Source organism: Centroberyx affinis, unplaced genomic scaffold (genome assembly GCF_046629955.1).
Source record: "Centroberyx affinis isolate AG114_WGS23_722 - 3 ecotype Tasmania unplaced genomic scaffold, CSIRO-AGI_Caff_v1 ptg000541l_1, whole genome shotgun sequence".
NCBI classification, from domain to species: domain Eukaryota; kingdom Metazoa; phylum Chordata; class Actinopteri; order Beryciformes; family Berycidae; genus Centroberyx; species Centroberyx affinis.
This window is the reverse complement of record NW_027279189.1, coordinates 94658-122481: the sequence shown is the minus strand read 5'-3', so window position 1 is coordinate 122481 and position 27824 is coordinate 94658. Positions and strand designations below refer to the sequence as shown.

Here is a 27824-nt window from a genome sequence, read left to right as displayed (position 1 = left end):
CTGGAAACACACAACTGAAGTCAGACGCACAAACAAAGAGAGACACGGACTCGCAGAGTTCTTGCCACACTTCTTACGGTGACATCTGAAGGGGTTTTTTTGGCAGAGAAAAATCCAATTACTTTTTTTTTTTTTCTTCCAAATTTTAAGGATCTCTTCCAACTAAACCTTTGTGGCTTTTTTCCTTCCGCAGTCACCCCACTGGGATTGTTCACCCCTAAGTGATGCATCAAGTGATGTTAGCATTTTTCACATAACAACCTTGAATACAGCGCGGCAGGATGCACCATCCCTCCCTCTCTCTCTCTCTACAAGGTCTGGTCTTGACAGATACTTCATGAACCCGCTTCCTGCTTAAAGTCAGGAAGGAGAGTGACATTTCAAAGAGTCAACCAAAAGGAGAAATGCCTGCATAATTCATACCTACATAATTCATTCATTTCTAAATTGCCTTTTTTTTTAAATATAAAATAGATGTGAGCGTTATGGTTCATTATCCCAGGGTGATCGCTGAATGGAGTCTTAAAAGTCAGAGCTTCTCGAGGAAGAGGAATTTCTATTCTTAATTAAAGGGAACAGCAATTAGCCCGCTCCCAATACCTGATTTACACTCTATGACACACAGTGACCTGTGTATGGTCAATGGTCAAGTCCAATCATGCTCACTAGGCCACTTTGATGCCCCCTGGTGGCATGGAGACACTTGAAGGAGACACTTCTTCACATGAAGTGGAGGGTGGGGTCAATATCCTACCAGGCTCCTATACCCAAGTTTAATAGAGTGACACATTTCTTGTATGGATTCATTACTCCTAGAATGAATTTGAGAAGTTTTACCCCTGTTTTTGTATGAAAGCTTGCTCAAAGACACTTCAGCAGGGCAGCTGCTTGTCAACACAGGGATTCGAACCCTGTCATCACTTAAAAACCCCAAAAGATGAATCACCTTGGCTCATTTTCAATAACTTGAAACTAGTGTCTCTCTGCTGATGAGTTTGGTTAGTGTCACTGCAGCCCCAGCTTTAACCCTGAGCTGTTAGCAGGCATTTAGAGAACAAGATATCCTTGCAAATGGATATTTCTACTGCCATCACCACTGTTTACTTTGGCATCAATCAAACACATGCAATTATTGTCTCTCTGCTGTCGCTGCTTTCGAACACACTCAGTTCAGGAAGCACGGTGTTGACAGACTGGGCTGAAATTAAAGGGAAGCTCCAGCCAGTAAGACAGGCTTTTAGCTCGGCGGCCTATACGCTGCTCACTCTAGCTTGAAATCTATGCAAAAAGCCACTCCTACTGCATCACCCAGGTGTGCCTCGCCTCGAGACTGTTGTGTGCACATCCCAGCACGGTGGATGGGAATGTTTGCTGCAACTTCAAAGCAACAGCCACAGTGTTAATAACACCAAATGCATGTCAGTACTGTGTATGTTCTGCTTGTACACCAATAGTTCTGTTAGAATTTCTCCATGGGTGTCAATGGGGTTTGGCAAGGTGTGGCACTATCAATACCTTGGCTTATTGTGAGTGAATCAAAATTTTATCTTTTAGTTTTTATCATCATAATACTGAGCAAAGATCCACAGAAACCTGTTTGGAAGCCATATAAAAAAAGAATAATAATGATGATAATAATATAAATTCATGTTCCCTCTAAGCTGATAGTTTGGTGACCTTTATCACACTGACCACATCTTGTCAGCTGCAGTAATTGCTTCACTTTATATCCCAGAAATGTAATCTATTTATACCAAGAGGCTTTGGAAGTTAGATGATTTCATATGCAGGGACTTTACCATATTTTAGGTTTTATTGAAATGACTCCCTTATACATTTCTCACCATAGACCCACGCACCACAATCCAAATCACAAGGCATGAGAAATAATTAGACTTCATTGTTAACGAGAGAACAATGAGAATAAATACATACTAAACACTCCACCCCCGAAGCCCTCAAAACACTAACTGAGGCGGTCGTGGTCTCCCAGAAACGCAGTTTGCCGGAGCGCAGCGCAGCGCACAGCGGAGCGCAGCGCCAAGACGCGCCTGAACAATCCGACCGGTGTGACCACCGCCGGACTGGAAACACCCTTCTACTGACAAATCCGCTCACAGCTACAACACTTCTCACAACACCTGCCGCGTCGACTCTAACGGAAAGAGCTGAAACCTGACGGAGACTTTGTTCATGTGGAATATCATCTTCCCTTCGGGCTTCTCGTATGGACTAAGTGCTTTTTTATTCTAATGATGCGCGACTTTATCCAGCCTTAAAAAACTCTATGTGGTTTTTTTTCCTCCCTCCTCCCCCCAAGTGTGTGATGTGATCGCCTGTACCGATACCTGCGAATTGAGCTCGGCTGTTAATTGTATTCCAATGTCCCAGCGCATCTGCGTGGAAAACTTAAAGGCATGCTGCATATTGAGGGGGGCAAACATGCGAGCAGGCTGAAGCAGATGGACACGAGCCCGACACAGCGGGTAAGTGAGCATCTGGGCTTTTTTTTTTTCCATTATTTTTTATAATATTGTTCTTAAAGTCGTCCACTTTCGTTTTTACCTCCATAGAGCCGCACGGGTTGTCAGAACGATTTAACGTGTCTACCGGGTGGACCAGATGTGTTTGAAAGTGTAATGAGGATTGAATAGTCTTCAACAGATGTTATATGTTCTCCTATGGTGTTTTATGTTTAATGCACAGGTCTGTATTCCACTGATGTGCTGAAACTCACACAGTGGCCCAAGTGCAAACTGCCTGTTTTTTCTTTCTTAAAATTAAAAGAAAATAATAATTCATAACTCTTTGACTATGTTCCTTACAAAGAAAATATCGCTGTAGTGTTCCTATAATATTCCTTTAGGGGCTTACAGTGTGTCTATGGTACTTAATTGTGACCTTATGGTACTTTATGGTATTTCCTATCTCTATAGCATTCCTATAATAATCCTGCAGGGACTTAAAGTGTGTCTATGATATTCGATTAGTGAGATTATAGTGCCCTTATGGTACTTTATGGTGTTTTTCTTTCTCCTATGGTATCACTATAACAACCCTATAATACTCCTGTAGGGACCTAAAGTGCGTCTATGGTACTCAGCAGTGATCTTATGGTACTTTATGTTTGGTATCTCCTGTGGTATCACTATGGTATCATTACACTATTCCTGCAGGGAATACTGTAGGAGAGTGTTGTAGTTCTTTTCAATTAGGGTCGTTACCATGCATATTAGATGAGCTCCCACTGTGCACAGCTTTGGTTCTCTATCTAGGCTTTTGACTCACACTCAATGTTCTCCTTCAAGTTTGATCAGATTTGTGGGCGGACAGCCTTGTTGTGCAACAGATCTGGAAGCTACTTCCCATCAGACGAGCCGTACCTTTTTTCTGGAGGATTTTTTCCACGGATAATTGGATTTGCTGGCAAAAGCCCCGTCAATATTTGAATAAACGAGTTACGCGTTAACGCTTGATGAGAGCTTTTTAAAGCGGCTATCATGCTTTCAGAGGCATTTCCCTCGCACTTGTGTATGGATTGTCCATATACATGCCACTGCCTCCCGTGTCAGGATCATTAACTTGTTGATGTGTGCAGACAGATGCTCGTGCTGCTCCTATGCAGTAATTCATGTAGACGCACACACCGGTGGGCCCTTGAAACCAGATATAACAAACTAATGAGAACAGATTGCACAGGATATGGCAATCTGTTCTCCATCACGGTGGTGTTCAGCGTGCACCATCGTGACCTGAGAGCCTGCAGGGTTTTCTTTTTCCCCCTCCTTCCAACCAAACACTCCAGCAGCTCATTTCACTCATTTAGACCTTGCTCTCTCTCTGGCTGAATTTGTGCCAATCAGCGGGAATCAGCGCAGTGTCTGGCTGGAATGAAAGCCTGCAGACTCCTGGGTCACGACGGTACATGTTGAAAACCACTGCTGTACTCCATCACATAACACAGAGACAGAGAGAGAGTAAGACAGAGAGAGAGGGGAAGCAAGAGAGAAAGAGAGAGAGAGAGAGAGATGCCACACTCTGCATGTGTTTGTGGGTGGGCGGCTGTGTTGCTCTGTTATTTGTATTCTGCTGTGATCTCTAAACTCTTTTCTCTGTCCTAATAGCAGTGCCGGTGCAGGAACATCACCATCCCCATGCTTTTACCGCTCGTCATCAGCTAGATCTTTTCCCTCGCAGCGATGTATTCAGCCTATTATCTCCCTCTCCCTGTCAAACACGTTGTTACATCCGAGCCTTTGAATGCACCGCCCGGTACCGATTGCACATCAGGCTTGAAGCGCAGGTTGGATTTTCAATTAGAGCCCTTTAGGGTACTTCTGAAACCTCCTAAAAGCAGCAGTGATGTGTGAGAGACATGATAGATTAGTGGCAGAATTCTACATTTCCCTCGATGCAGCTGTATCTACCTACTATTACCAATTATCCCATGTGAAATGACTTGAGTTTTTCCCCTCACCTTTTCCCTAGTGTATTTTATTAAAGCCTTTAGCAAAATGAAAACCTCAATCTCCAAATAGGTCACAATTATGCCGCATCAAACTCAATGAGTTAGAAGACTCATTTATGCAATCCCAAAGGCAAAGGACGGCTCTTTATTCTGGAGTTTTAAAATCCATATATACTTTTTAATTTGGAGTAAATTAATAGGGTTTGGCAATATCAAGTCATGTCTAATTTGATTAACCCATCTCAATATTAGACTTGTGAAAGTGGGTCACGAAGTTAAATGCAGTTTTCAATATATTTTACCACTTCTGATAAGGACGCTGAGGAATTGTGACAAATCAGTAATAAAAAACTCTTCTTTCGTGAGAAGAAACTCGGCTGGAGAAATTGCCTCACTCTGCATCTCGGACTCTTTGATCGGTGATTATGTTCTGAAAACTGCCCTTCCCCCGATTATCGCAGTTCAAGACGTTTTGCGTCACATAATGAAATTGTTCACTCTCCACTGATTGCTGTGCTGATTTCGCAGGGAAAATAACTGAACAGTCCTCACATCTTTCAATAATGAATCATGCTGAGTCACGCTAAGGAGGCCAATCAGTCTGGATTTGCAGCAAGTCAGGTGAACGCTCAGACTCATTACAGACCTTCAATCCCAAAATTTCATTCCATTTAGAAAGGTGGAGATTTAGTTGGTGTGAGAGGGCGACTTTCCAGCCACAGTCCCACTACTTTAAAGGACTTTAAAGGCCGGTGTTTTTTAATGCATTGCTTACCGTCAACAAATCCTATGAAAAGAACAAAGTCAACAATGTGCTTGCTCTACTCCCGTTACTTTCTGACTTCCCATGTATCGTTTTTAGCCGCCAACCTGGAAGTCACTGGCTCCAATTGTAAGCTAAAACCTTTGAAATACAGCCCAAAAAGACATAGTTTCAATTTTAAAAATCGCCAACTGTTACCACGAAAAGTCAGACTGTTGTAGTTATTACTAAATCAAATTCAAATGGAAACAAATTTTTCATTACGCCGGGGACTATTTTCGGTGCTACGGAACTACTTTCCTGAGATCGCGAAGTGCGGTGTTCTGCCAATTTATGCTTGTCGAAAAAAAAAAATGCTACCATAGCGCGAATCGCTACCCTAAGCCCAAATTTGGCTCTCCGATGAGTTTTTAATCTTGTTTTTAATACAATGGAGTTCTATGGCTGCTGGGACATGGCTTCATTGGGCACCGGCTACATGGACGATAGAGTTGGGCAATAGCCTATGTTAAAAATTTCCAACCGCCGATTGCCGATATTCGCGCAGGTGTGTGTGAGGCGCGCGCAGGGGGCGGGGGAGTCCCCCACTCCCCACACACCATCTTCAGCGAACAATCATGGAAGAGCTTGTTGCCAAAAAGAATACAGAATCCCTTATTTGGGATTATTTTGGTCTTTGCAAACGAGTAGTGCCGTAAAGACAGGCTGAACAGCTGTCCGACACTATTTGAAAAAGAGTCTGATGGCGTCAGATGAAGGAGCCTCCCTCCGCTTGCAGCCTCCAAATGAACAAACAGGTGGGGATAACATATGCTATTAAATGATCAGGGTGCACAACTGCACATACAGCTTTTTGTCTAGTTCTCAAATATGATTTATGAATTGGTTGCTTTTCAGAACCAATCAATTGGACAGCGACCACTAAAGACGGCTAATTGTCATTTAGTCACTCACTGCCCTGTTTAGTGAAAACTCGTCGGAAATCAGTACAACAAGAATGTGCATAATATGGCCCAACTCCAACTGCCAGTTCCTATTTGCGCACGCTTTGAATTGCACTTTACAAATTTTAATTATTTACCATTAAATTAGACCATTAAATTAGTAAAATAAAATGACAAAAATCGCCCAAAAAAATCAACCGGCCAATCGCTGATAGCCGATATATTCGTCCTATCGCCCAACCCTAACGAGATTTGCTGGCAAAGCGATCTGGTGGAAGAGTCTTGCTGCCTTCATGTTCTCCTCGTCAGCTCGTACATCTGAGTTTTACAGTCGTAAATACAGCTCGTTGTGTATTCAAGTGCTCTTTAGTCAGAAATAACAAAATGAACCCTGAAACAAACGTAGCTTTTTGGTGACTGTTTTAGAAACTAAATGCTACAGAGCTACTTTGTGCTGCAATGGCAGAATGAAGAGGAGAATATTCACATCATTTTTTTTGGCTAAAAGTTGTTATGCCTGGCACATGTCACACCTTGGTTTCTTGGGTATCATGTAAAATTTGACTTTCCCATTTGTATTTACCACTTTATTGGGTCATTGAAGTGCGTTCTACCTGTAATTACAATATTCCCGACAGCATGGAAGGCAGCATCTGCTTGCTACTGTTGTGACTGTTGGTGCGGTGCAAAACAAATGCGGAAAATCTAGAGATAATGAGGTAAATATTGGATTTTTGGACCCACAGTGCAATCGTTTGGCTTCAGAACACTTGGATTACACTGTTTGGAGTCATGTTATGGTTATTTTTTGCCTTTTTTGGAACTCTAAAGAAACGGTCTCCATTCACTCCAGTTGTTTCGGAGAAGGCTGCTATGGAGTGACGGCATCTAACTCGCTGTGTGTTATATTGATATACAAACTTCACCAGTGTTTCAACTGGCATGAGAGTGAGCAGACAATGACATTTTCATTTTTAAGTGAACTATTCCTTTAAACATCAACCTTGAAGGAAACCTTGGAATCTTTAGCTTGAAGTGGAACTCGAGCGCTATAGACACAAATCAAAGTTATGTAGAATCAATGATCGATGATGATCATATGATGATATGTGTACCTGCACTGCTCTTAGCCTCCACATTCTGCATTATATGACTTCACACTTTGCTGGGTATTATGCCTTACTTAATATCAACCTATCAGTAGGCTTTTCAGAATTTTTTAATGAGGCTCTGAGGGAGCAAAACAATCTAAATAATCATCTGAGTATGGATAGAGATATTGTGCACGTTTAAAGTGAGTCTCACTTGCAAATCCCTCCTATCGGAGATCAATAGGAAAATGACGAGAACAAACCCTACCTTACAATAAAACTATTTTGGTACATGGTGACTGAACAGTTACAGTTTTAGGCTCATGCACTTGCTCTGAGTCTCATTACCTTGCTATTATTTAGTCAACCATGTAGTCACAGTATAATAGAGTGAAAAATAGTACAACCCAATCTATCCCTGAATGAGGCTGCATTTGAGGTATAACACTGTGACAGCATGCCAAAGTAATACCATAGGCACAATGAGCTGGATGAATTGAAACTGAAGTTGTGAAATTGTTAGTGGACTTTTAGCAACTATGAACTTGTTACAAACTATAACTGATTATCCAACAAGGTTGCCAATAATTATCATAGCCTTTTCTTAAGGATATAATAATTCAGACACTTATTCATGAGCAACTGTAATTCAATAATAGTATGTGCTGTAATTTTCTAAATTTTTGTACAAAGAATATGTTCTTCAGTTGTGTTGTTTATCGTTTGCAGTGTTTTTAGTTCACCCTCATCAAAGGTGCAAGTATTTCTGGAGGGTGCTGTATGTGAGGGCTGAGAATCAGTGTTATTTCCCTTTTAAGCTGAACTGCGCCTCATACTTACCAAGGCCACAGAAAACCGTCTCACAGCACTCAGCTAGTCCAAAGCCTTGCTCTTGCATTTATTTGATCATTCTAAATGTGTGGTTTTCATGGCTCGGTAAACCTCATTTTAAATGACGTCTATGCACTTCCCATATGATCCCATATGAGTTGAATTCATTCTTTCTGTGCACCGGGGGCCACCCTTGGGTGCGGTGTCATGCTCAATAAACCGCTCCTGTCAGAGGCAGTTTGGCGAGCGGCTGCGGAGGCGCCACTTCCTGACACCCCCCCCCCGGAGAAAGCGGCCCGTTCCAGAACGATCGGCCTCACAGTACAGCAACAAACTAGCGGGGTCCCGGTCTTTATTTTTTGTTGTGCCCTACCGTCTTACATCAGCCCCGACGCGTCAGGACCGATACAATCATCCTTGAGAAGAAAGGGATCATTTGCCTGCGTACGCCTTATGTTGTCCCCGGCATTCCTCTCTGCAGGCGTGTGCATCCAGATGCCTTCGCTAAATAAAACAAAGAAACGTCCCGGCCAGTAAAGAGAGCGCGGGCTTCAGAAACGTGTAATTGGATCTGGAGCGCTTGTCTCCATAGATGTGAGAAGAGCTTTACGCAGCCAGTCCGCACAGGCTGACACATTTTGCTGTTTCATCAGGGAGTGAGGACACTCATGGCTCTGCCCGAGTCGTTCAGCCAGCCCAACTTTTTTCCATGCATAAAATAAATGCATAAGTTATGTCCAGTATGATCAGTTTTTCTATATCCTATTTCTATCTCTGTCTCTCTCTCCGTGTCTTTTTCTCCACCCTGACACTGCCGTAGATTGCATCCAAGGTGAAATCATTTTCGTTTTCCCTGTGAAGTTTCCCTCTTTCTTCTCGGCCGCTTGTTATTTTGTGCCATTAGTCCTTTCAAAAAGTTTTCCCTGTCGTCGCTGTCGGTGCGGTTGAAATGTTTTCACCACTAGCAGCACAAGACGGGTGAACAAATCATGCTGAATGCTTTAAACACTCCTGCCTTCACAAAGGGCTGGATGTGTTTTCCCACATAAATACCAAAATACCACCGTGTAGTGTGGCATTGAGAAGCATGAGAGAAGAAACAGGGTGGATTTGGTTTAATAGTGGTGCATGTTATGGCTTTCATGTGGGTTTTTTTGTCAGTCTACAGTCTACCATTTGCTTCACCATACAGAATTCCCTGTATATGTATAGCAAAGAATGATTTGAATATTCATGAATGCAGAACCTTGTGTTTTCATAAGCAGGCTTCATATAAATGCACCTTTGCAACATGGATGATGACCCATTTAGCATATGTTTACTTCACATGTGTTGTATACCAGCATATACTGTACATTCCTTTAGTTCACAGTCTGCAGTCTGTTGTTGATTTCCCTCAATTTATTTCAAATAAGTGAACTTTGCTAAACAGTGCTTTAAATTGTCTCATTCCAGGGCCTGGTGACGCGTTAAATAGAAAAACCACATTATTAATTCCTCTGCATGGGGTTCAGGCCACAGTTTGACATCAATTTGCTTCTCCCCGAGTTTCCATCACAATTAGACTTGAGAGAAGTTTTTTTTTCTCACACTTCGTCTCTGAAAATGTCATGAAACTGTTTTGACTTGTGGGTCTTGCTTAGCAGACTGTGTTTATTTGTTTGTGTTCTAATTAGTCTGATTGGAGGGGGTAGTTTAAAGCAACTGCTCTACGCATAGGACTGTGGAGATCAGACTGAAGCAATTTGTAAATGATTGAACATGAATGCAGTCATGTTGAGTTTGCATGTTCTCTCCGTGTTCGCCTGGGTTTCCTCCCACAGTCCAAAGACATGCAAATGAGGTGGATTGGAGACTTTAAATCGCCCATAAGCATGAATGTGATTGTCTGTCTTATCTGTATTAACCCTGTGATGGACTGGAGACCTGTCCAGAGTGTTTCCCTGCCTTCTGCCCAATGCATGCTGGGACAGGCTCCAGCCTGCTGTAACCCTGAATAGGAATAAACAGGTAAAGAAAATGAATGAATGTAATCATTGACCTGTGTTTTCTCCCACAGAGACCTGCTGTGTTGTTGAATGGGTGACAAGGTCCCGGTCACCTCCGACACCCCGTGAAGCCCCCTTCCCGTCGCAGCGTGCAGGACAGGGTCCCCCCAACTGAGAGGCAGGGATGTACCAGGAAGTGGCCTTCCTGGCGGGCAGCACGGAGCACCAGTTCACCAGCTTCCACTTCAACCCCGTGGAGAACCCGCAGGAGGTCTCCTCCAAGAAGGGCGTGTTCTACAAGCGGGCGCAGCTCCTGCTCCAGCCGCAGCCCCGCCAGCCGGAGGGCGACGACGCGGCGGTCATCATCAACGTGGGCGGCATCAAGTACCGCATCCCCTGGTCCACGCTGGAGGAGTTCCCCCTGACGCGGCTGGGCAAGCTGCGCGGCTGCAGCAACGAGGCGGAGATCATGGACGTGTGCGACGACTACGACGGCAGCCGCAACGAGTACTTCTTCGACCGCAGCCCGTCGGCCTTCCGCACCATCGTCACCTTCCTGGCGGCGGGGAAGCTGCGGCTGCTGCGGGAGATGTGCGCGCTGTCCTTCCAGGAGGAGCTGCTGTACTGGGGCGTGGAGGAGGGCAACCTGGACTGGTGCTGCCTCCGGAAGCTGCGGCTCAGGCAGGAGGAGTACAAGGAGCAGCAGCGGCTGGAGGAGGAGGAGGCCGAGCTGACGGCGCCGCAGTCGTGCGAGGAGGCCCAGCAGCCGCCCGGGGCGGGGGGCCAGGAGGAGAGCCGCGCGGGGGGCTGCATGCGGAGACTGAGGGACATGGTGGAGAACCCGCACTCCGGCCTGCCGGGGAAGATCTTCGCCTGCCTGTCGGTGTTGTTTGTAGCCATCACCGCCGTGACGCTGTGTGTCAGCACCATGCCAGACCTCCGGGAGGAGGAGGAGAGGGTGAGTTCACTCTGCCGCACGTCCTGTCGGGTAGTGACGCGTCAGTAACTCACCACTCAGTAACAGCAATATCACTATATGACTTAAAAGTAGTGAGTAACAAATTACCATTTCAATTTCAGTAATGACGTCACTTTTGTTCTCACCCCTTCTATTCTTCCTAGATGAATTATTCAAAAACTCAACTTTAAATTACAATAATCCTCATCCCCTAATTCCCCATATTTAGTCATTTACAGGTGGGAGGCTTCTCACTACTTTAATTTTTATCGACAACAACATTGGACATCAACACTATTTGCTTATCTTGATCATTCACACAGAGACACACAGGCAAGACAACTGAATTGTTCTGATTTTTGAGGGTAAGACAGGATGCAATTGCCAGTGTTAGTAGCAGTGTAATGAATTCCTGCTCCCAGGGTGTAAAAAGTGAAGTAATACTTGTGAAACGAAAAGGTGATATGTTACGTTTTTTGAATAACAAGCCCAACACTGCTTCCTCTTTACTGCTACTGGTCATATTGTGGTTTCAGTGGCTAGAACTACACTACATGCAGAAAAGAGCAGATTTTCCACACACTGTAAGAGGGAAGGAACCCCAGTCTTGGCATTCACATCACATCACAGCACTCTTAGGGATACATTACTTGTCTAGTTTTACATCTACAGTAGAAGTCAGATTATGTTGATGCAGCATCCCACATGCTGGGCCTCATTATAAATCATTGTGACAGAGACAGAGGCGATGGCTCAGGGACAACGAGGCTTCCTCTCCATTCACTTGAACACCAGATTACTGGGTATCTCTGCTCACTGTTGCCGCAGCATGCCTTCCTTCCTGGCAACACGAGAGCCATGTTCTCCCAGATGCATTTCATAATTGACAGAGCATATACAACACAGAGACAGGCAAAAGATTATATATTTATCTTTCAATGCGTGTGTAGTCTTTTCTAGATGCATCTCCCAAATTTGCACTTCAATTCCAAATTTGCAAAATCCCACAGATGATATTCTCCCAGTGCCATTCATTTTTACTTGACCTGCTTCCAAAAATGACTATGGAATAAGCTCATTATTGTTATATAACATGATAATTATGCAAATTGTAGCCATAAAGTCTTAATCCTTTAAAGCTTGTTTACCCAAGCCTTATATAGCCAAGCTGACCAGTTAAAAAAGTGTGGGCTATAAATGAAAATACATTAATTTATAGTGTGTGCCAGTGATCTCTTTGATGCTGCATTCAAAGAGATGGGTTTTAACCTCAAATTAGACTCTACATGGCATTTTGGAATGCACCTTTGATATTTTGGTCCAATAATTATGTGTATCTAATTATCTGAATTGTATTTCAATTCAAGCCTCCATTCCCCCTCTGCAAAAAAACATGCCTTTTAAGAAAGTCTCATATTCACTCAGTTTAACGTGTTTCAGGATTTTTTAGAGATTTAAATGTTGAAACAAGGCAGAGATCACTGCTTGCATCAAGAAAATGACACTTGATTCAGGAAAATTCTTTAAGAAAGTTGATTTGCATTGGAAACAAGTGGAATCATCTCACCCCACTGGCAGATTTTTCACTTGTTTTGAGAGTAGAAAAATAGATTTTACAGCTCAATACTACATTAAGATGGATATTCGTTCAGTGCAAGGCTTTCAGATGCAAATATTGTTTTTATGTAAACTTTTTACAGCTTCAAATTACACTCGTGCTTAGCTTTCTTTTTTTATACTCAGCCGCTGTTTGCAGAATCACATACACAATCAATTTGCCAATGAAAAACACTTGCAGCCGCAGACAAAACTTTAATTATCCCCACAGGGAAATTGGGTCATCGCAGCAGCAAAAACAATAATAGGATACCACAAAGAAAAACTGAATATAGAAATGAATGCAGAAAAAAGTGGATATCTAAAGATAATGCAGCCGTCAATGCCGGGTATGTTGGGTAGAAATGTAAGAATAAATTAATGATACATTTAACTACTAGCCTTTGGTCCCTAATTACCTGAGTGCAGCCACTTGTTGATGATTTGAGCTCACAGGGACTGAAATATTACTACCTAAGGCTTTCGATCCCGCTAAATACACATGTTGTCACAGTGGGTGACAAGTGGAACAAAAACCAAATTAAAGCTGATGATGTCTTCCTCTGAGCCCTTTCAGATCTGGTTTTTTGCCTCCCGCACTTCAGAGACCTCGGAGTTCCCGCTCCAGAGTGTCTTTGTATCCGGCTAATTCACCTCTTGAATGACATCAATGAAGCTCCGAATGATTAAAGAAAAGCCCCGCGGCCCCTGCCTCTATCAAAGGGGGATCTGCCTCAGCAAGCTGGGAGGGAGGGGGACCGCTACTTGTGTAGTGCGCCGGCTTCAAAGGGAAAATCAATCAGGAAAACAAAACGCGTGAAAGCCCAACCAAGACCTGATCTTATAGAGTCTCATCTTATCTCCAATTACGCTCTATGAAGTGTCATCTGGAATTACATACTTGTGTGGATCTGCAGCACCGGCTCAGCCCTCGACCATTTGCATCGGAAGTGCAACAAGTGGGACTAGGGATGCGTTTAGAGCGGTTTATTCAAACTCTGGAGTGTTTCCTGCTGTAGTTCGCTTTGTTGGCCAGGTGAGAACGATGTCATTCAAACTCTGGTGGCACCAAATAAACGGCACTGAGACGCCTGAAAATGTAGGTGCAGTTCGTTGGGAGTGAGAACATTATCTGAACAAACTACACGAAATGACCCCAAAATGCACGGGTTTAGGTATCAGGACATGTTGACATCCGATAGCCAGCAGTTCCTCATGCTTGGAAAGCCTAGCAGAGCAAAATTAAGTCTGGACTGATGCTCTTATCCAGCTATTTCTTCATGTGTTCTTAACTGGTATGAACACCAGAGAAGGTAAATAACAGCAAAGAGCACAGACAAGTCCATCATGTTAGCTTAAGTGTTGGGTCTGTTTTTACTCCGCCCTCCACCAAAATCCCTGACCAGGCTCCCAAATCTTTGTCCAATCAACAAGCTACTTATGAGTCATGTGACATTTGTTTCCAAGCCCCGCTGGCTCGTCATTAGGCAGTGTGAACCGAAACAAACCAAATAAAATCCAATGCATCAAAGTAACCTTTTCCACTGTGGTTCAGCCCAAAGAAAACAAGCTGTAGGTGTGATGGCACCCCGGGATGTGCCACTGCTGTGCTACAGTGCAGCACAGGAGCACTTGATCAACGGCCATGGTGTGTACCGAGGTGTCAGACAGAATTGGCTGTGGAATGTCCTCTCTCCTTGTTACCATGTTAGGAGAGGAGAGGAGTGTGGCCCGGCTCTGCACAGCTATGTAGGTGCTCTGTGAGTGGGCTTTATTTCCTCATTTGCGCTAATGTCGAGCACAGCAATTATGCAGCTAAACACTCCAGCGAAATTCGGCTCAACTCGGTGAATTGCCAACGCTAATTACAGCGGCTCTTTCAATTGAGTCCACCCACTCATCTTCCTCCATTACGGAGCATCCTAATATCCATTAGCAGAGGGCTTTGATAACCCGCCATATACATGTGCGTAGATCCTCCCTGTACTAATGAAACTAATGAAATTAACATTTCCTCAGATACCATTTCTAGACTTTAATATGTTGTATATTTATTATGTGTAATGTTTCCGAGACCTCAATTATTCAGATGCCTTGAGTGTTATCAATACTATGAAGGCATGGAAACAGCAGCATCACACATATCTGCATGTCAAAGTCCTTGTAACTTGAATGTTTGAAATAATATGTCCACACCAAGTTTTAGAATGATAAACCTGCCTAAGCCTGAGGAGAATGGGCCCAGATTCACAAAACATCTTAGTTCGCCAGACAGCGGAGGAAGGAAGTCATCAGGCATAGAGCAGGAGGGCAATGCAATGTAAACTCAGGAAGCCGCCATGTTTATGCACTTGGTCACTAGTGGCGTTTCAGAAGTGTGTATCGACTGAAACAAAAACCCAATGTTTTTTATAAAAAGTTTTACGGAGCTGCCAGCGATGGAAAGCACTTAGCCTGTCTGTCTAATCTAATGTAGCTCTCTGGGAGGGATTCAGTGGCTGAAAAATCTCTCTCTCTCCCTCTCTCCACATGAAAAACACACACACACACGCACACAAAACGAAAAAATGCTATATTGCATTTCAGATTTATAGTCCCGCTTCCACACGCTCTGGATGAATAGGGGATTAAAGAGCTCAAGTGTTTTGTCGATTTCTGTCTTTTCTCCCCCTCGAAATCGCTTACTCTGTCCGCATAAGCATCTTTGGAAGCTCCTGGTCCTGTTTCATTTATCTCCCGCGGCTGTGGGTCTAACCTCTCGGTGCCTCTGCTCTTGCCTCACAGCCCTGTACACTCCATTCTTTAAAGGACACCCCAGCTATAACCATACATCAGCGTTGAGGAATGGGGAGCGGAGCTTAGAGGGTGTGGGGCCGGGTGAAATAGAAATGCTATGCAATTACTGTAAGAAGTACAGAGAATTTGGTCTTAGTCTTTGCTGAATAGACATAAGATGCACATCAGTCATTCCCCACGTGTGTCACTTGACGTTCATGCCGTCGTGGTGAATTGTGTTGAAGTTCTGATTTTGGGAGTGTGTGCTCCTACTGTGAGTTCCCTGTATGAGTCAGGGTGTTTTTTTTTTCCTGTGGTCACAGCAGGAGCCTAGCCTTGTGAAAAAGAACTATAGCAAACCTACTGTCACTTTCTTGCAGGATGCTATACAGATATCACAGCTGAACTATTTCTAGTATCCTATAGGAGTATTATAATGATACCATAGGAGATAAAATACCATTAAGTACAATAAGGTCACTATAAACTCACTATTGAGTGCCGCAGAAAAAGTATAATTCTCCATGGGAATATAATAGGAATATGATTGTGATTTTTTTGCTGGGGCTTTAGAGTTTCAAAATGTGATTGAGACCGTATGAGTTACTTACAGGGGTGGAAAGAGTACCAAAATATACTCAAGTAGAAATACAATATGAATAGAAAATGTTGCTTTATACTGAAATTTGACCTATATTGAAGTAAAATTACAGCTGTAAAAACTGCTTCAATAAAAGTAAAAACTATCTCATTCAAAATGTAGGCCTACTCAGAGTGAAAGTTAACGAGTTACTTTATAAAACACAGACAGATCTTTCCCATGCAAAATATGTTCAATATGTGATAATTAAATGTTGTATGTTGAGTTTTATAAAAAATAAAATACTTAAATTCATGTTATTATTCATTCTATGATAAAAAAAAAAAAAAAAAAAACCATCCATGTAATTTAATAACGTCACTACATTGATGTTTTGCTACTAGCTATCCAACTAGCAAGCAAGGCTAGCGAACTAGCTTGACAACAACCAGGCTAACATAAACCAATATTTCTGCTAGTAAATAAAGCTAGTTGGATGACTTTTTGCTAATGTTATCTAAGTTACTATTAGGGCTATATTTGAGCATTTAATGTTACAGTTAACTTAATGTTGCCTCCACATGCAGGTTTGACGCAGATGTAATTTACGACTGGCCAGTCTCTGAGTGTTGCAGTGCTTGTGGAGAGCCTAAATAAATTGCGAGTAAAAGAGAGTAAATGTAATTTGTTACTTACTGGTTATAGCAAGATGCTCCAAGCTGCTACCAGTTGTGTTTTCTGTAATTGCTCCTCATGTGGATCTGTGAGGACTCCCTGCTGAACAGGCTCTCAACAGGAACACCACTGAATTCCAGCATTAAAATACGTTTCAGTTACCATAGAAGCATTTGTATTAGCAAACATCCACCGCTACCTGCCATACACTGAAATTGTATCCACCTTATGTCATTTACTTGATACTAATGAAGTGCCTTACTCTGCCTTGTTTCAATATATTGGCACTTAAAGAGACTCTAGTTTCAAGAGAATTCCTGAAACAAGTGAAACTGCATCAGAAACAAGTGGAATTTTCACATCTCATTGGCAGAATTGTTCATGAAAAATGAGATTTCAAGGCTGAATATACAACTAAATGACTTGGTAAACGACTGGGTATTGTTTTTGTGGTGTAGCCGCAGGGGAAGTAGCCTACTGTAGAGGAGTTTGCTATGTGGAAAAGATGAAAAAGGATAGTGACTTAAGATTCTGCTGGGATGTGGGGTTACTATGAGGCCAAAATCCAGTCAAAACATGGTGGTGACTGTGAGTCCCTGGTGGTGGAGCCTTCAACTGCTATAGAGTTTTACGCTCTATAAAGTGAAATGTTCGACTTAAGTGGAATATCACTTCAAACATGTTTTTTTAAGGGAATCGTTTTCAGCCCTATTGACTTGCATCAGCCTTGCTCATAAATGTTAATGCGGAGAAACTCTGCTTCTAATGTCTCGGTAATGAAAACAGTGGTGTAAGTGCTTTGTGGATCAAATGAGTTGAGTCCGTGCTTAATCGTGACAAATCAAAAATACTACAAACCTGAGCTATAAAGGCCAAAACTAGATCTGAAAGATTCTCTCTCTCTCTCTCTCTCTCGCTCTCTCTCTCTCTCTCTCTCTCTCTCTCTCTCTCTCTCTCTCTCTCTCTCTCTCTGTCAGTCAGGGTTGGCTGGAGCAGCAGTAGGCTGGGGATTGCTGCATTTTAACATAGAGAGAGGAGGGGGGGGAGGGGGGGGACAGAGAAAGAGAGTGAGAGAGAGCATACACTTGTCAAAATATCAGGACAACAACCATCAATATGTTCGTAATCGATGGCAACTTAGATTAGGTCTGATTAGATTAGATGAAACTTTAATGACCCCCATGGGGAATTTGGATTGTTGCAGCAGCCGGGAATAGGATACAAATTGAAGCGGATGTGCAAGTGTGCATTGTTAGCTATTCATTCACATTATCAGGTGTACAGATGGGAGAGGAAATATACTGACATGTGTCCAGACGTCCAAATATGCATCGTAAGCTATTAGCTGACTGACAGTTTGGAGGCAACATGAATGAATTAAGATGTGCAAATGTGCATTGCTGGCATTTCCAGATGGAAGCAGCATACGTACCTACATGTGTCCAGAAAGCTGGTAATGTTTGTGGGTTGCCAGGTTGAGAGGAATGAAGCACAGGCATGAAGTTCTGCTGCCCCCTCCACAAACCAACCTTAATAAATAAATATTGACAAGCAGCAAAACTGCTTGGGTTGAAGCCAATGCCCTGTTTTATAGTGCGAGTGAGTTATAGCTGTTATTTCAGGCTATCGAAAAATAAATAAATTTGCCAAATGATTTGAAAAATTGGATCGATTCATCCCCCTGGCAGTGGTGGATTGGATTAAAATCTTTGAAAAACTCCAGAGGAAGGACCTATAATTATGTGTTTATTGAATTCATGTTTGTGCAGAATACTTTGCCAGTAAAGATTCAACATCCCATGGAATCTCTCTCTCTTTCTCTCTCTCCCGCTCTCTTTCTCACACACACAAATTATTAAAGAACAGTGCTGGTTGGCAAAGCCGCGATCTTCAGGAAACCTCAGTCTTCCTTCCATCTGCTCTGTGTGCAGAAAGATTTTGCACATGAAAGCTGCTATGTTTCCATCCAACTGTCAAGCGAATTTTAAGTAGACTTTAGATATGTCACAAAAAAATAAAATGCTTAGTATAGGCATGTACTGTATAGGCTTCCTGAACAAACACGAGTTACATCAGAAAAAACACATGAAGAAGACACAAGAAAAATGGAAAGTCTTTAGTACCACATAGTTTCTTTATTGACAAAAAACTTCCATCCAAATAGATTGCTGGCAATTTTGCTCAAACTTTTATTAGAATGATAAAACTACAAGATCAAATTTGGACTCACTTAGGCTCAGGAGCGGCAAGGTATGGGACTAGACGCCCACGATTCAGCCTTTCTAATTTGTTACATCATAATTTCCATAAAAATACTTTAATGGAAACCCAGCTTCTCTCTGCTCCCTTTCCTCCCTCACAGGTTTCTCTGTACTGTCACATTCCTCAGATTTACTTCCTACACATTATCAGGCATCCTTGCTACTTACAATAATCCAAAACCCAGCATTCAATTTCACAGATTTTATTTTTAATGAGGGTTGTTGTTATGGTGAGGCCTTTAAAGACACACTGTGCTTAAGAGGTGGTGGGTAAAGTGATCATTGGGTACACAGTGTTCTTGAATGGACAGTAGGTTAAAGGAATATGTATTTTTTGGGAGACTGACCCATTGGTCAACTTGCCTGTGATGAGAAAATAGACACCAGGATCATCCAAGTGTTCCCAGTAGATCGTTTGCTCCTCTGCTCCATGCTAACACTTAAGCATACACTATGTTGAGTGACAGTAGGCCACTAGCATTATCCAAAGTAAAAAAAATGGAAAAAGTTGTGGTTTTTGGGTATATTTTTTATTATATGGACTGTATATTCGTCAATTTTTAAAAATGCAATATCATTAACTCAGTATAGCTTATGTAGCCATGTTTATTTTTGACCATTTCAGGTCAGCAAACACATATTTCTCCTCTGCGTAGTGATTTCTAGCTGTACAGTCTCCCATCAGCCACCAAATGCACTACCTATGGAAACAAAACAAGTCACTCTCCAAGTCTCATGGGAACAGACACCTTCCAACAGGGAAGGTAGGCTAGTCCCTGCTAGTTCAAAACAGTATGTTAATTTTGAATTATATTTTGTGTAAAAACTGCCAGACTTGGTCACCAATCAATTAAAATTACTTACCATTTAGCTTTAGAGCTGCTACAAGTTCTCATTTCTCACTTTTGAGATAATGCTAGTCGCCTACTATCACTCAACATAGTGTATGCTAAAGTGTTAGCATGGAGCACAGAAGGTGAACATCTACTGGGGACATAGGAATGATTTTGGTGTTATGTGTTATAGTTCTCATCACTTAACAGTTAATCAATGCGACAATCTCTCCCAAAAATTGGTGTATTCCTTTATACATGTGAGAATAAGAACTAAAGGTAAAGTAAAACTAAAAGAGAACCTTTACACTGGCTTTGATTTCATTGGCGCCTGCCAACTGTTAGTAATAGAGCCATTCTCAACTCATATCTAATTGGTTTCAACCCATTTATCATGAATGAACACAACTTGCCTAGCAGCTAATCACTTCATGTGCTATGACATCCAATTATGTCAACCACAAAATAGAAAATACCAGATATTTTTGACAAATGCAGCTTTTTTCTCACTTATATTGAGGAAGTTTGATGTTGCATACAGAATGTGTATATTGTTTTTTTTCCAGTTGTCAAACAGTAGCTTCATTTTCAGAAATGATTTTTCCGGCAAGACGACAGAACTCTTGTCAGCAGCTTGTTATAGTTCAAGTAAGATGATTATTTTTTTTCTATGTACACATAAAAAAAACGGTGTAGTGCAGAGTGTTGAGTGAAATGCAGTGACAGTGAAAACAAAGTGACTGTTTTACTCTCTTCATAAGGTCATAAATCAACTACCCATGTTGGACAGACTCAATATATTCCATGCATTTTGTTGAAGGTCTTGACCTCCGAAATCCCGAGGACACACACGACATTTACACAATCACATTGTCGGTAAAGTCTGCATCGTTTCCGTAATGAGATTCCCGTTTCGTGAAGAGGTCCCGAGACGTTTTCTGGAAGACGGCTGAAACGCTTTGAAACTCGATACGGGGGCGGCCGAGCGATAAGTCACATCCGCTCCCATCCGGCCCCGGTAAAGCCCCACAACGAGAGCGGTAAACAAACGGGGAGTTGAGCCGTTAAAAGCCGAAGACGGAGCCAGCTCGCCGCGCGGGCCTCGGCGTCCTGCGGTGTTTGGTTTGACGGGGTCAGAGTCCCCGTGGTCGGTGACACAGGTAATTGTGCATTTTTAATTTGATCCTCTGTGGTTCCGTGCACATCGGAGGGGCCGTTCGATATGGAGACGGAGGGAGCGGAAGATGCACTCAGCTAGAGAGCTTCGACCAATACGAACACGCCGGGCAAATTTGAGTGGAAAAAGGCCCAGCGTCCGTTTACGAGTGTGTAACCGGCAGACACACTCCCTCGTGTTGTGAAAACGAGCGAGCCCCATAATTTGGACAGCGACACGTTTTATTTATTTGCTTTGTCTTCATACGCTTATTAAGTTGGATGTGAAATGACAGCGTGCGGTTAGAGGGGCAGATTTTCAACTTCGCTTTGAATCTTCAAGATTGCCGTGTCCTGCAGCGCTTTAATCTCCCCTACTCTTCTGTCTTCTTTTCGACTGAACATTACAGGGAAATTGGTTGAAAGAAAAAAACACAAACCCATTACATTCGTACATCCCAATTTTAAAGCTCTCTCACTGGAGCATGATGATTCAAATCTGGATTGATAACTCAGACCCCCAACTGTGCACCGCATACTGCAGCAGAATAATGTAGAGTCATGTGGATTTACAGCTGAATTATCAAGAGATCAAAATGCAAAAAGGGCTGGAAAGAGAAGCAGAAAATATGATATTGAAAACTTTTTTTTTAATGCTGTTCAGACATCTAGAAGTTATTGCACAGCAGTTTTTTTTTTACTGCATACTAAAAAGAGGCTAGTTGGCTGAATATAATCTGTCCAAATACTTTTGGCATCCTGAAATGATTGGACTGTGAACAGAAAGTGCTCGAGTTTTTAAACTTCTCCTCCAATTTGGCTGGAAATCCCCTCAAATTGCAGCTGACAATCTGTACTCTAACTTCACAGTTATTGTATCATTTCACATTTCAAAATAATACGCGCATGAAGCCAAAGTTTAGGCTCGTTAGCTGCTGTCTAAATACCTATGGAGCTCACTATAGAGGGGCTGTGCTGCTGTGTTGAAGCAGAGACCCAACTCCCTATTGTGAATTTAATTTCACTCTAGACTTCCACCAAAGGAGCCTTTCTGACTAAATAACACTGAAATATGTAGAACAAAAGACATCTTCATGCTGTTTCCACTCCTCAGTATGCAGATAGCGTACTTTATACACTCAGTCTCCATGGATATACCACTTTCCATCATGACTGCTAGTTCACCAAGTGCCTCAACTAAGCATCATTGATGTTATTCCTCTTATGCTATCTCATTTTATTTTTTAACCATTATTTACCCAGCATATTGCTGCCGCTGTGTGAAAGCCTCAACCCCCGGTTTTTTACTCGAGGCAGAGATTTACATCGGTCCTTGATGGGTTTAGCAAGTTTCATGACTCAAAGGCAAAAACCATGGTATATGCAAAACCCAGAGTTTACTTCTAAAAATACATGGGTGTCAGTCTGAAAAGTAAGCCTTTCTTCTTACTTTTTGGAGAGATGACGTTTTCATGCAGCAGTGGCATGTTGACTGAGCAGGTGATATTGCCTAGTTTACACACTCACAGTTATTCACGCCTGGGATTTACCCTGTATAACCACAGCGCTCCACTGTTCCCAGCAGCTCAAATCCACTGGAAACAGTTGTGCCTAAGGGCCTGGCTCAATGGCATAACAGCAGGAGAGTGACATTAGCAACTCTCTAAACTGTCTAACTAGTAAATGGATTAAAAATGTCAATGTTTTGATCACAAACTCCTTTGGCTGCTACTGCGGTCATGAGTTCCCGCACTGTTTCTCATGAATGGCTGACCCACCTAACACAACAGGTGGTTGATTTGGAAAATAACTAATTGCACATTATGCCACGAGATTGCAAAGATAAGTTATTGAAAGTTGCTAAAAGCATCTGATCTGTTTCCTTTCTACTGCTCTTTGATTACTGTAGGCTTAAAACTGGGTTCCCTCTGAGAACAGGAGAAAATAAAGTGAAGGAGAGATTGTTCGGTCATTTATAACACTTAAAGTAAATCCGCAAAGATGTAAAGCTTACTCATACAGTTTCATTTCTATTTCCAATCTCCTTCGGGGGTGACATTCACTTAATAAGTAATCACACGTAATTATACTTTCAAATATTTATGATATTTAAGCAGTCTTGAAAGAATGGATTATTACCAAAAGTGAGGATATTTCAGCTTGTCATGTGGTAAGTTTAAGAATTCATACTGAAGTTACAGTTGACTCAGCCGTGACTGATCCCAGTAAGGAAACTCATTTCTCTGAAGTAACACATCTACACCTAATACATCTAGTCCTTTCACCTCTTGATTACTCAGACTTGATTATTTTTTCCTCACCGAGTTATTCTACTAAATGAGATCATCAGAGTCATATTTCTTAGCTTCATGAATCTTCCAACACCATTTTAAGTATTTTTTTTTTTTTGTGAAACAACAAAATCAGCTTTTTGTTGTGAGATCAAAGACACCAGCCTCTTATTTCGGCTTTGAAATGGATTCTTAATTACTGCCTTCACGCTGCACTTTCGCATCACCCTTATTCAAAGCACAGTAATCCTTTGCTGTTCAAATCAATACCCCCCGTGCTGAAGGGTACTGTTGCGTAACGTAAGACACTCCTTAATGTCTGTCTGTGGCTTTTTTCCTCTGCAGGGCGAGTGCTCCCAGAGGTGCTACAACATCTTCGTGCTGGAGACGGTGTGCGTCGCCTGGTTCTCCCTCGAGTTCCTGCTGCGCTTCATCCAGACGCAGAGCAAGTGCATGTTCCTGCGCACGCCGCTCAACGTCATCGACGTGGTGGCCATCCTGCCCTACTACATCACCCTCATCGTGGACTCTCTGTCGGTGGGGGAGAAGCCCGCCGGCTCGGGGAACAACTACCTGGAGAAGGTGGGGCTCGTCCTCCGCGTCCTCCGGGCTCTGCGGATCTTCTACGTGATGAGGCTGGCCCGCCACTCGCTGGGCCTGCAGACGCTCGGCCTGACGGTGAGGCGCTGCACGCGAGAGTTCGGCCTGCTGCTGCTGTTCCTGTGCGTGGCCATGGCCCTCTTCTCCCCGCTGGTGTTCCTTGCCGAGAGCGAGATGGGCGCCAAGCAGGAGTTCACCAGCATCCCCGGCAGCTACTGGTGGGCGGTCATCTCCATGACCACGGTGGGCTACGGAGACATGGTGCCCAGGAGCATCCCCGGCCAGGTGGTGGCGCTCAGCAGCATCCTGAGCGGCATCCTGCTCATGGCGTTCCCCGTCACGTCCATCTTTCACACCTTCTCGCGCTCCTACCTGGAGCTGAAGGAGGAGCAGAGCCGGGCGCTGAGGCAGAAGCCGGACTCCCAGGACAGCACCAAGTCCCAGAACAGCGAGGACTCGCAGGAGACGGACAGCTACCACGGCATCGCCGAGGCCGCCGCCGCCGCCGCGGCGCAGCGGAGGAAGTCCATGGCCGTCGCCTCTCAGAGGGCCGCCGAGATCCGAAGGTCCACGCAAACTTAGCCGCTCTGTCTGTCTGTTCGCCTGTCTGTGTTCGAGTGGCGAGCCTGGGAAGCACAGCGCTGGGACTTCAAAGCTGACAAGCTGGAGGATTGTGAAAGGGGATGAGATTTTCTTTTCTGGAGCTTGGGGTCTCTGCTTTGATCGTGTGTAGCGCTTGTGCACCAGAGTGTATCTGAGTTTTATAGAGGAGATGCAGAAGTCTTTTTTTTTTTTTTACACATTTGACTGCAAAAGATGGGTAGAATACAATATTCACGATTAAACAACTGAAGTCAAACAACCGGTCAACTGAGATTAAAAAACTGACCGAGACACTACTCACACTGGCTGCGATTCAGACTTGAGATACGTCAGTGCAATGGGAATTTGATATCAAAACATCACATTGTTATTCAGACCTCAGACTAATAGTTTATGTTCCTCATGTAGCTGCATTTTGACAGGAGGGGATTGTCTAAAAACAGAGGTGTTTGCTGAGATGTCACACCTGCAGTATAAGTTTGTTATTGATGTGCAATATCATCTCCACTTATTCTGTATTCTATTTGGCCAAAACAAATAACCTATTATAGGCTGGGCCCTCTTATATAAACATCCTATAGGTGATGATGTCAGCACATTTATTTGCTATGAAGCTGAGCCTACAGTATAGGCAATATAACAACTATGATTTATCTGTGAAAGGACTACACTGACTTTTTGGGAGTCTGAACCATTTCTCACCTTACCCAATATCTGATTGGCACCAGAATCTTCTCTGTGTCTCCATGTAGCTCTGTCCAGTGCGCATGCTAACGCTTTAGCATACAGTATTTACAGCTTATTAGCATTATCCAAAGTATGACGATAAACCTTTAAGTAATGTTTATTTTATGGCCTGTAGATTCGTTAACTTTTGAAAACAAAATCTCAATCTTCCACAGTAGTGAAATCCATTATCAACAACGCAAAAAAACTGCATTTTTCCCCTCAAATTTAATGTCTATTTTGCCAATTTAGATGCGTCCAGCCTTAGAGCTGCTACAAATTCTCAATTTCTAATTTTTAGGATAATGCTAATCACCTACGATTACTTAACATGCTGTATGCTAAAGCGTTAGCATGTGCACTGGACAGAGCTATCTACCAGAGACAGAGATGATTTGGTGCCAATCCTCTCACATATTGGGTAAGGTGGCCAATGGGCCAAACTCCCAAAAAGTCAGAGTAGTCCTTTTAATCCAAATGAAACAGATCTATCAAGCCAACATCTCTTCAAAAGGGCTTACTGATTACTGACAAATACCCAACTTCAGACAGTGATAGACAGGCCAGTTACATTTTAGAAAACAGATCTGAAATAAGTGTAATATCAGTTCAGATATTGCAAATACTTTTTATAGGCTTACATGTTTTCTTCAGGTAACTGCAAATAAAGCATTTCAGTTTCTTAGAATTCAAGCAGAGTGCCTTTTATTTTAAAGGTTATACACAAAGATGCGTTGAAAAAACCCATTCCCCCAAATTGTTGTTATGTTGGAACATTTCAAAGCCGGGAATAAGTGCTAGAGAAGAGCAGTTAAGGCTTTAATAGTGTTCAAGTCGGCCAACTCTGAATCGCAGTCATTGGATCAACTAACCCTTTAAAAAGCATGGAAACCTTACAAGAGAGCACTCTTCTCTCCACAGTATTATGATATAGCCACGATATTTAGAGTTGATGAAATCCCTCTATGAAAATATTCTTTTGTTGAGTAGTGGAGAGTGAGAATATAATACATCATTTGAATATAAACCCAACTTTCACAGATTTCTGTATGCTTTGCTTCTTGAATCCATAGACTAGACAAATTATACTGAACATTGCCCCCAGCGTGCTGAAACATATGATTTAGCAATTTTATTATACATAAAGACACAGAAATTTGCAAGACCATACTTGTGCACTTCCAACATCCCAAATTAATTTCAGTCTGTGGCTTGTTCCGTGATTTCTTCCACATCCGTTATTAATAATAAATGGATTCTGTTTCCAGGAACGATGTTGGCTCTATGCACTGTAAATCTAATAAATACTGACAGTGCTTTAATGAAGTGAATAGCTTAGTTCAGAGAAGATCCTTTTACCAGGAGCCCCCTGGGATCACACCCATCGCACTTCCAGCAGTGCTTGGTCAAGCTGAAGGCCAGGCAAATGGAAGCAAAACAGAATTCACATAATGTCCATAATCTAAGGCAGTTTAGTGAAGATTAGTGCACTTTAGAGCATATTTCCCAAAGCCAGAAACAAGAATACCAAGTCTCTAATCTATAATGTCAATGAGAAAGTTTTTTTTAAGCTGCTAACAAATGGGAGATGGCCTTCTTGGACACTGATGTGGGTGCAGAGGTTTAGCGCTGTTAGCACATGGAACAAAGTGTCACTGGAGTGTAAAAGCTCAAACAAACATTACATAAGTCCATCAAGCCTCCCATTCAATGCCAAATGGAGCAGCTCCAGAAAGCGTCTCTTGATAACGCCACAGATTGAAGTCCTTGAGTCTCATTTATTTAAAAATAAAAAGCTCTTACAACCAAATTAGATTTTAAAAATGTGCATAAGTAGGAATCCACGTTGTCATTTGTAAAGCTGGGACCTGATGTACTCCTGGTTTGGTGAGCAGTGATTTGAAGAGGTTTGAGTTGACAGCAGTAATTTGTGCACAGCGCAGTGCTTTGCAGTATTGGAAAAGCCTTGACCGGTGACAGTCGATGGAGGATGTTTATCACGTGGGGAACTGAAGCTCATTCACACCCACTCAAATTCCTGAGGCACTTGTGATTCATAAACAGCAGAATACACAGCTTTATTTCGGTGTTTTGTCTTTATGAATCAGATGCACAGAAAATGTAAAAAAAAAATGACCCTGAGATCACGTTGTAGATGAAATTCAAGTACATTTCTATAAATGAGGGCCTATTTTCTCTGCTTTTTAACTGCGGGAAGGGAATATGGATTGGACATTCATGTTTTGCCACTGATTTTCTCAAGAAGTACCAAGATTGTTTTGTTTTGCAGATTCTTGCAATCAAACAGCCCACACATTAGTACAAAAATGAAAAACCAATGCATGCAATTTGCCATCCTTTTAAAAGATTCAAACCTAATCTTTAACAGGCAGAAATGTCTCTGTTAATTGCACTATGAAAGACGTTGCTCAGAAAGAGGAAATTGTGAATCTGGCTCTGCATTTGTAAAGTGTCTTGTCAATCCCGTCTCCCCCCCCCCCCTCCCTTCCTCCTCTTGGCTGGTACATCTATTATCTGAGTAATGTTTCGTCTCTGTACCAGCGGAGTGCTTGATGTGAAAGCACAGCGCGTTACGATTTATGTGGTTATTATTACTTTTGATGGCACACGCCCAAAGCCCAAAGAAGGACGACGGCCGGTGGGCTCGTTCTTCCTTGTCTTTCTT

The 27824-nt window shown here is 42.6% G+C and overlaps 1 protein-coding gene across 1 annotated transcript; it reads left to right on the top strand.

Moving 5' to 3' along the window:
• Positions 1-10269: 10269 nt before the first annotated feature.
• kcng2 (potassium voltage-gated channel, subfamily G, member 2) lies at positions 10270-24391 on the top strand. The gene is made up of 2 exons (XM_071517925.1): positions 10270-11043; positions 23555-24391. Exons 1-2 carry the CDS (start codon positions 10270-10272, stop codon positions 24389-24391), a joined length of 1611 nt encoding a protein of 536 aa, XP_071374026.1.
• Positions 24392-27824: the final 3433 nt, after the last annotated feature.

Bases quoted from the DNA above. Each gene is read 5' to 3' on its own strand.
- kcng2 (XM_071517925.1), top strand. From the start codon at position 10,270: ATGTACCAGGAAGTGGCCTTCCTGGCGGGCAGCACGGAGCACCAGTTC. The intron at 11,044-23,554 runs GTGAGTTCACTC...TTTCCTCTGCAG, and splicing joins TCCGGGAGGAGGAGGAGAGG to GGCGAGTGCTCCCAGAGGTG.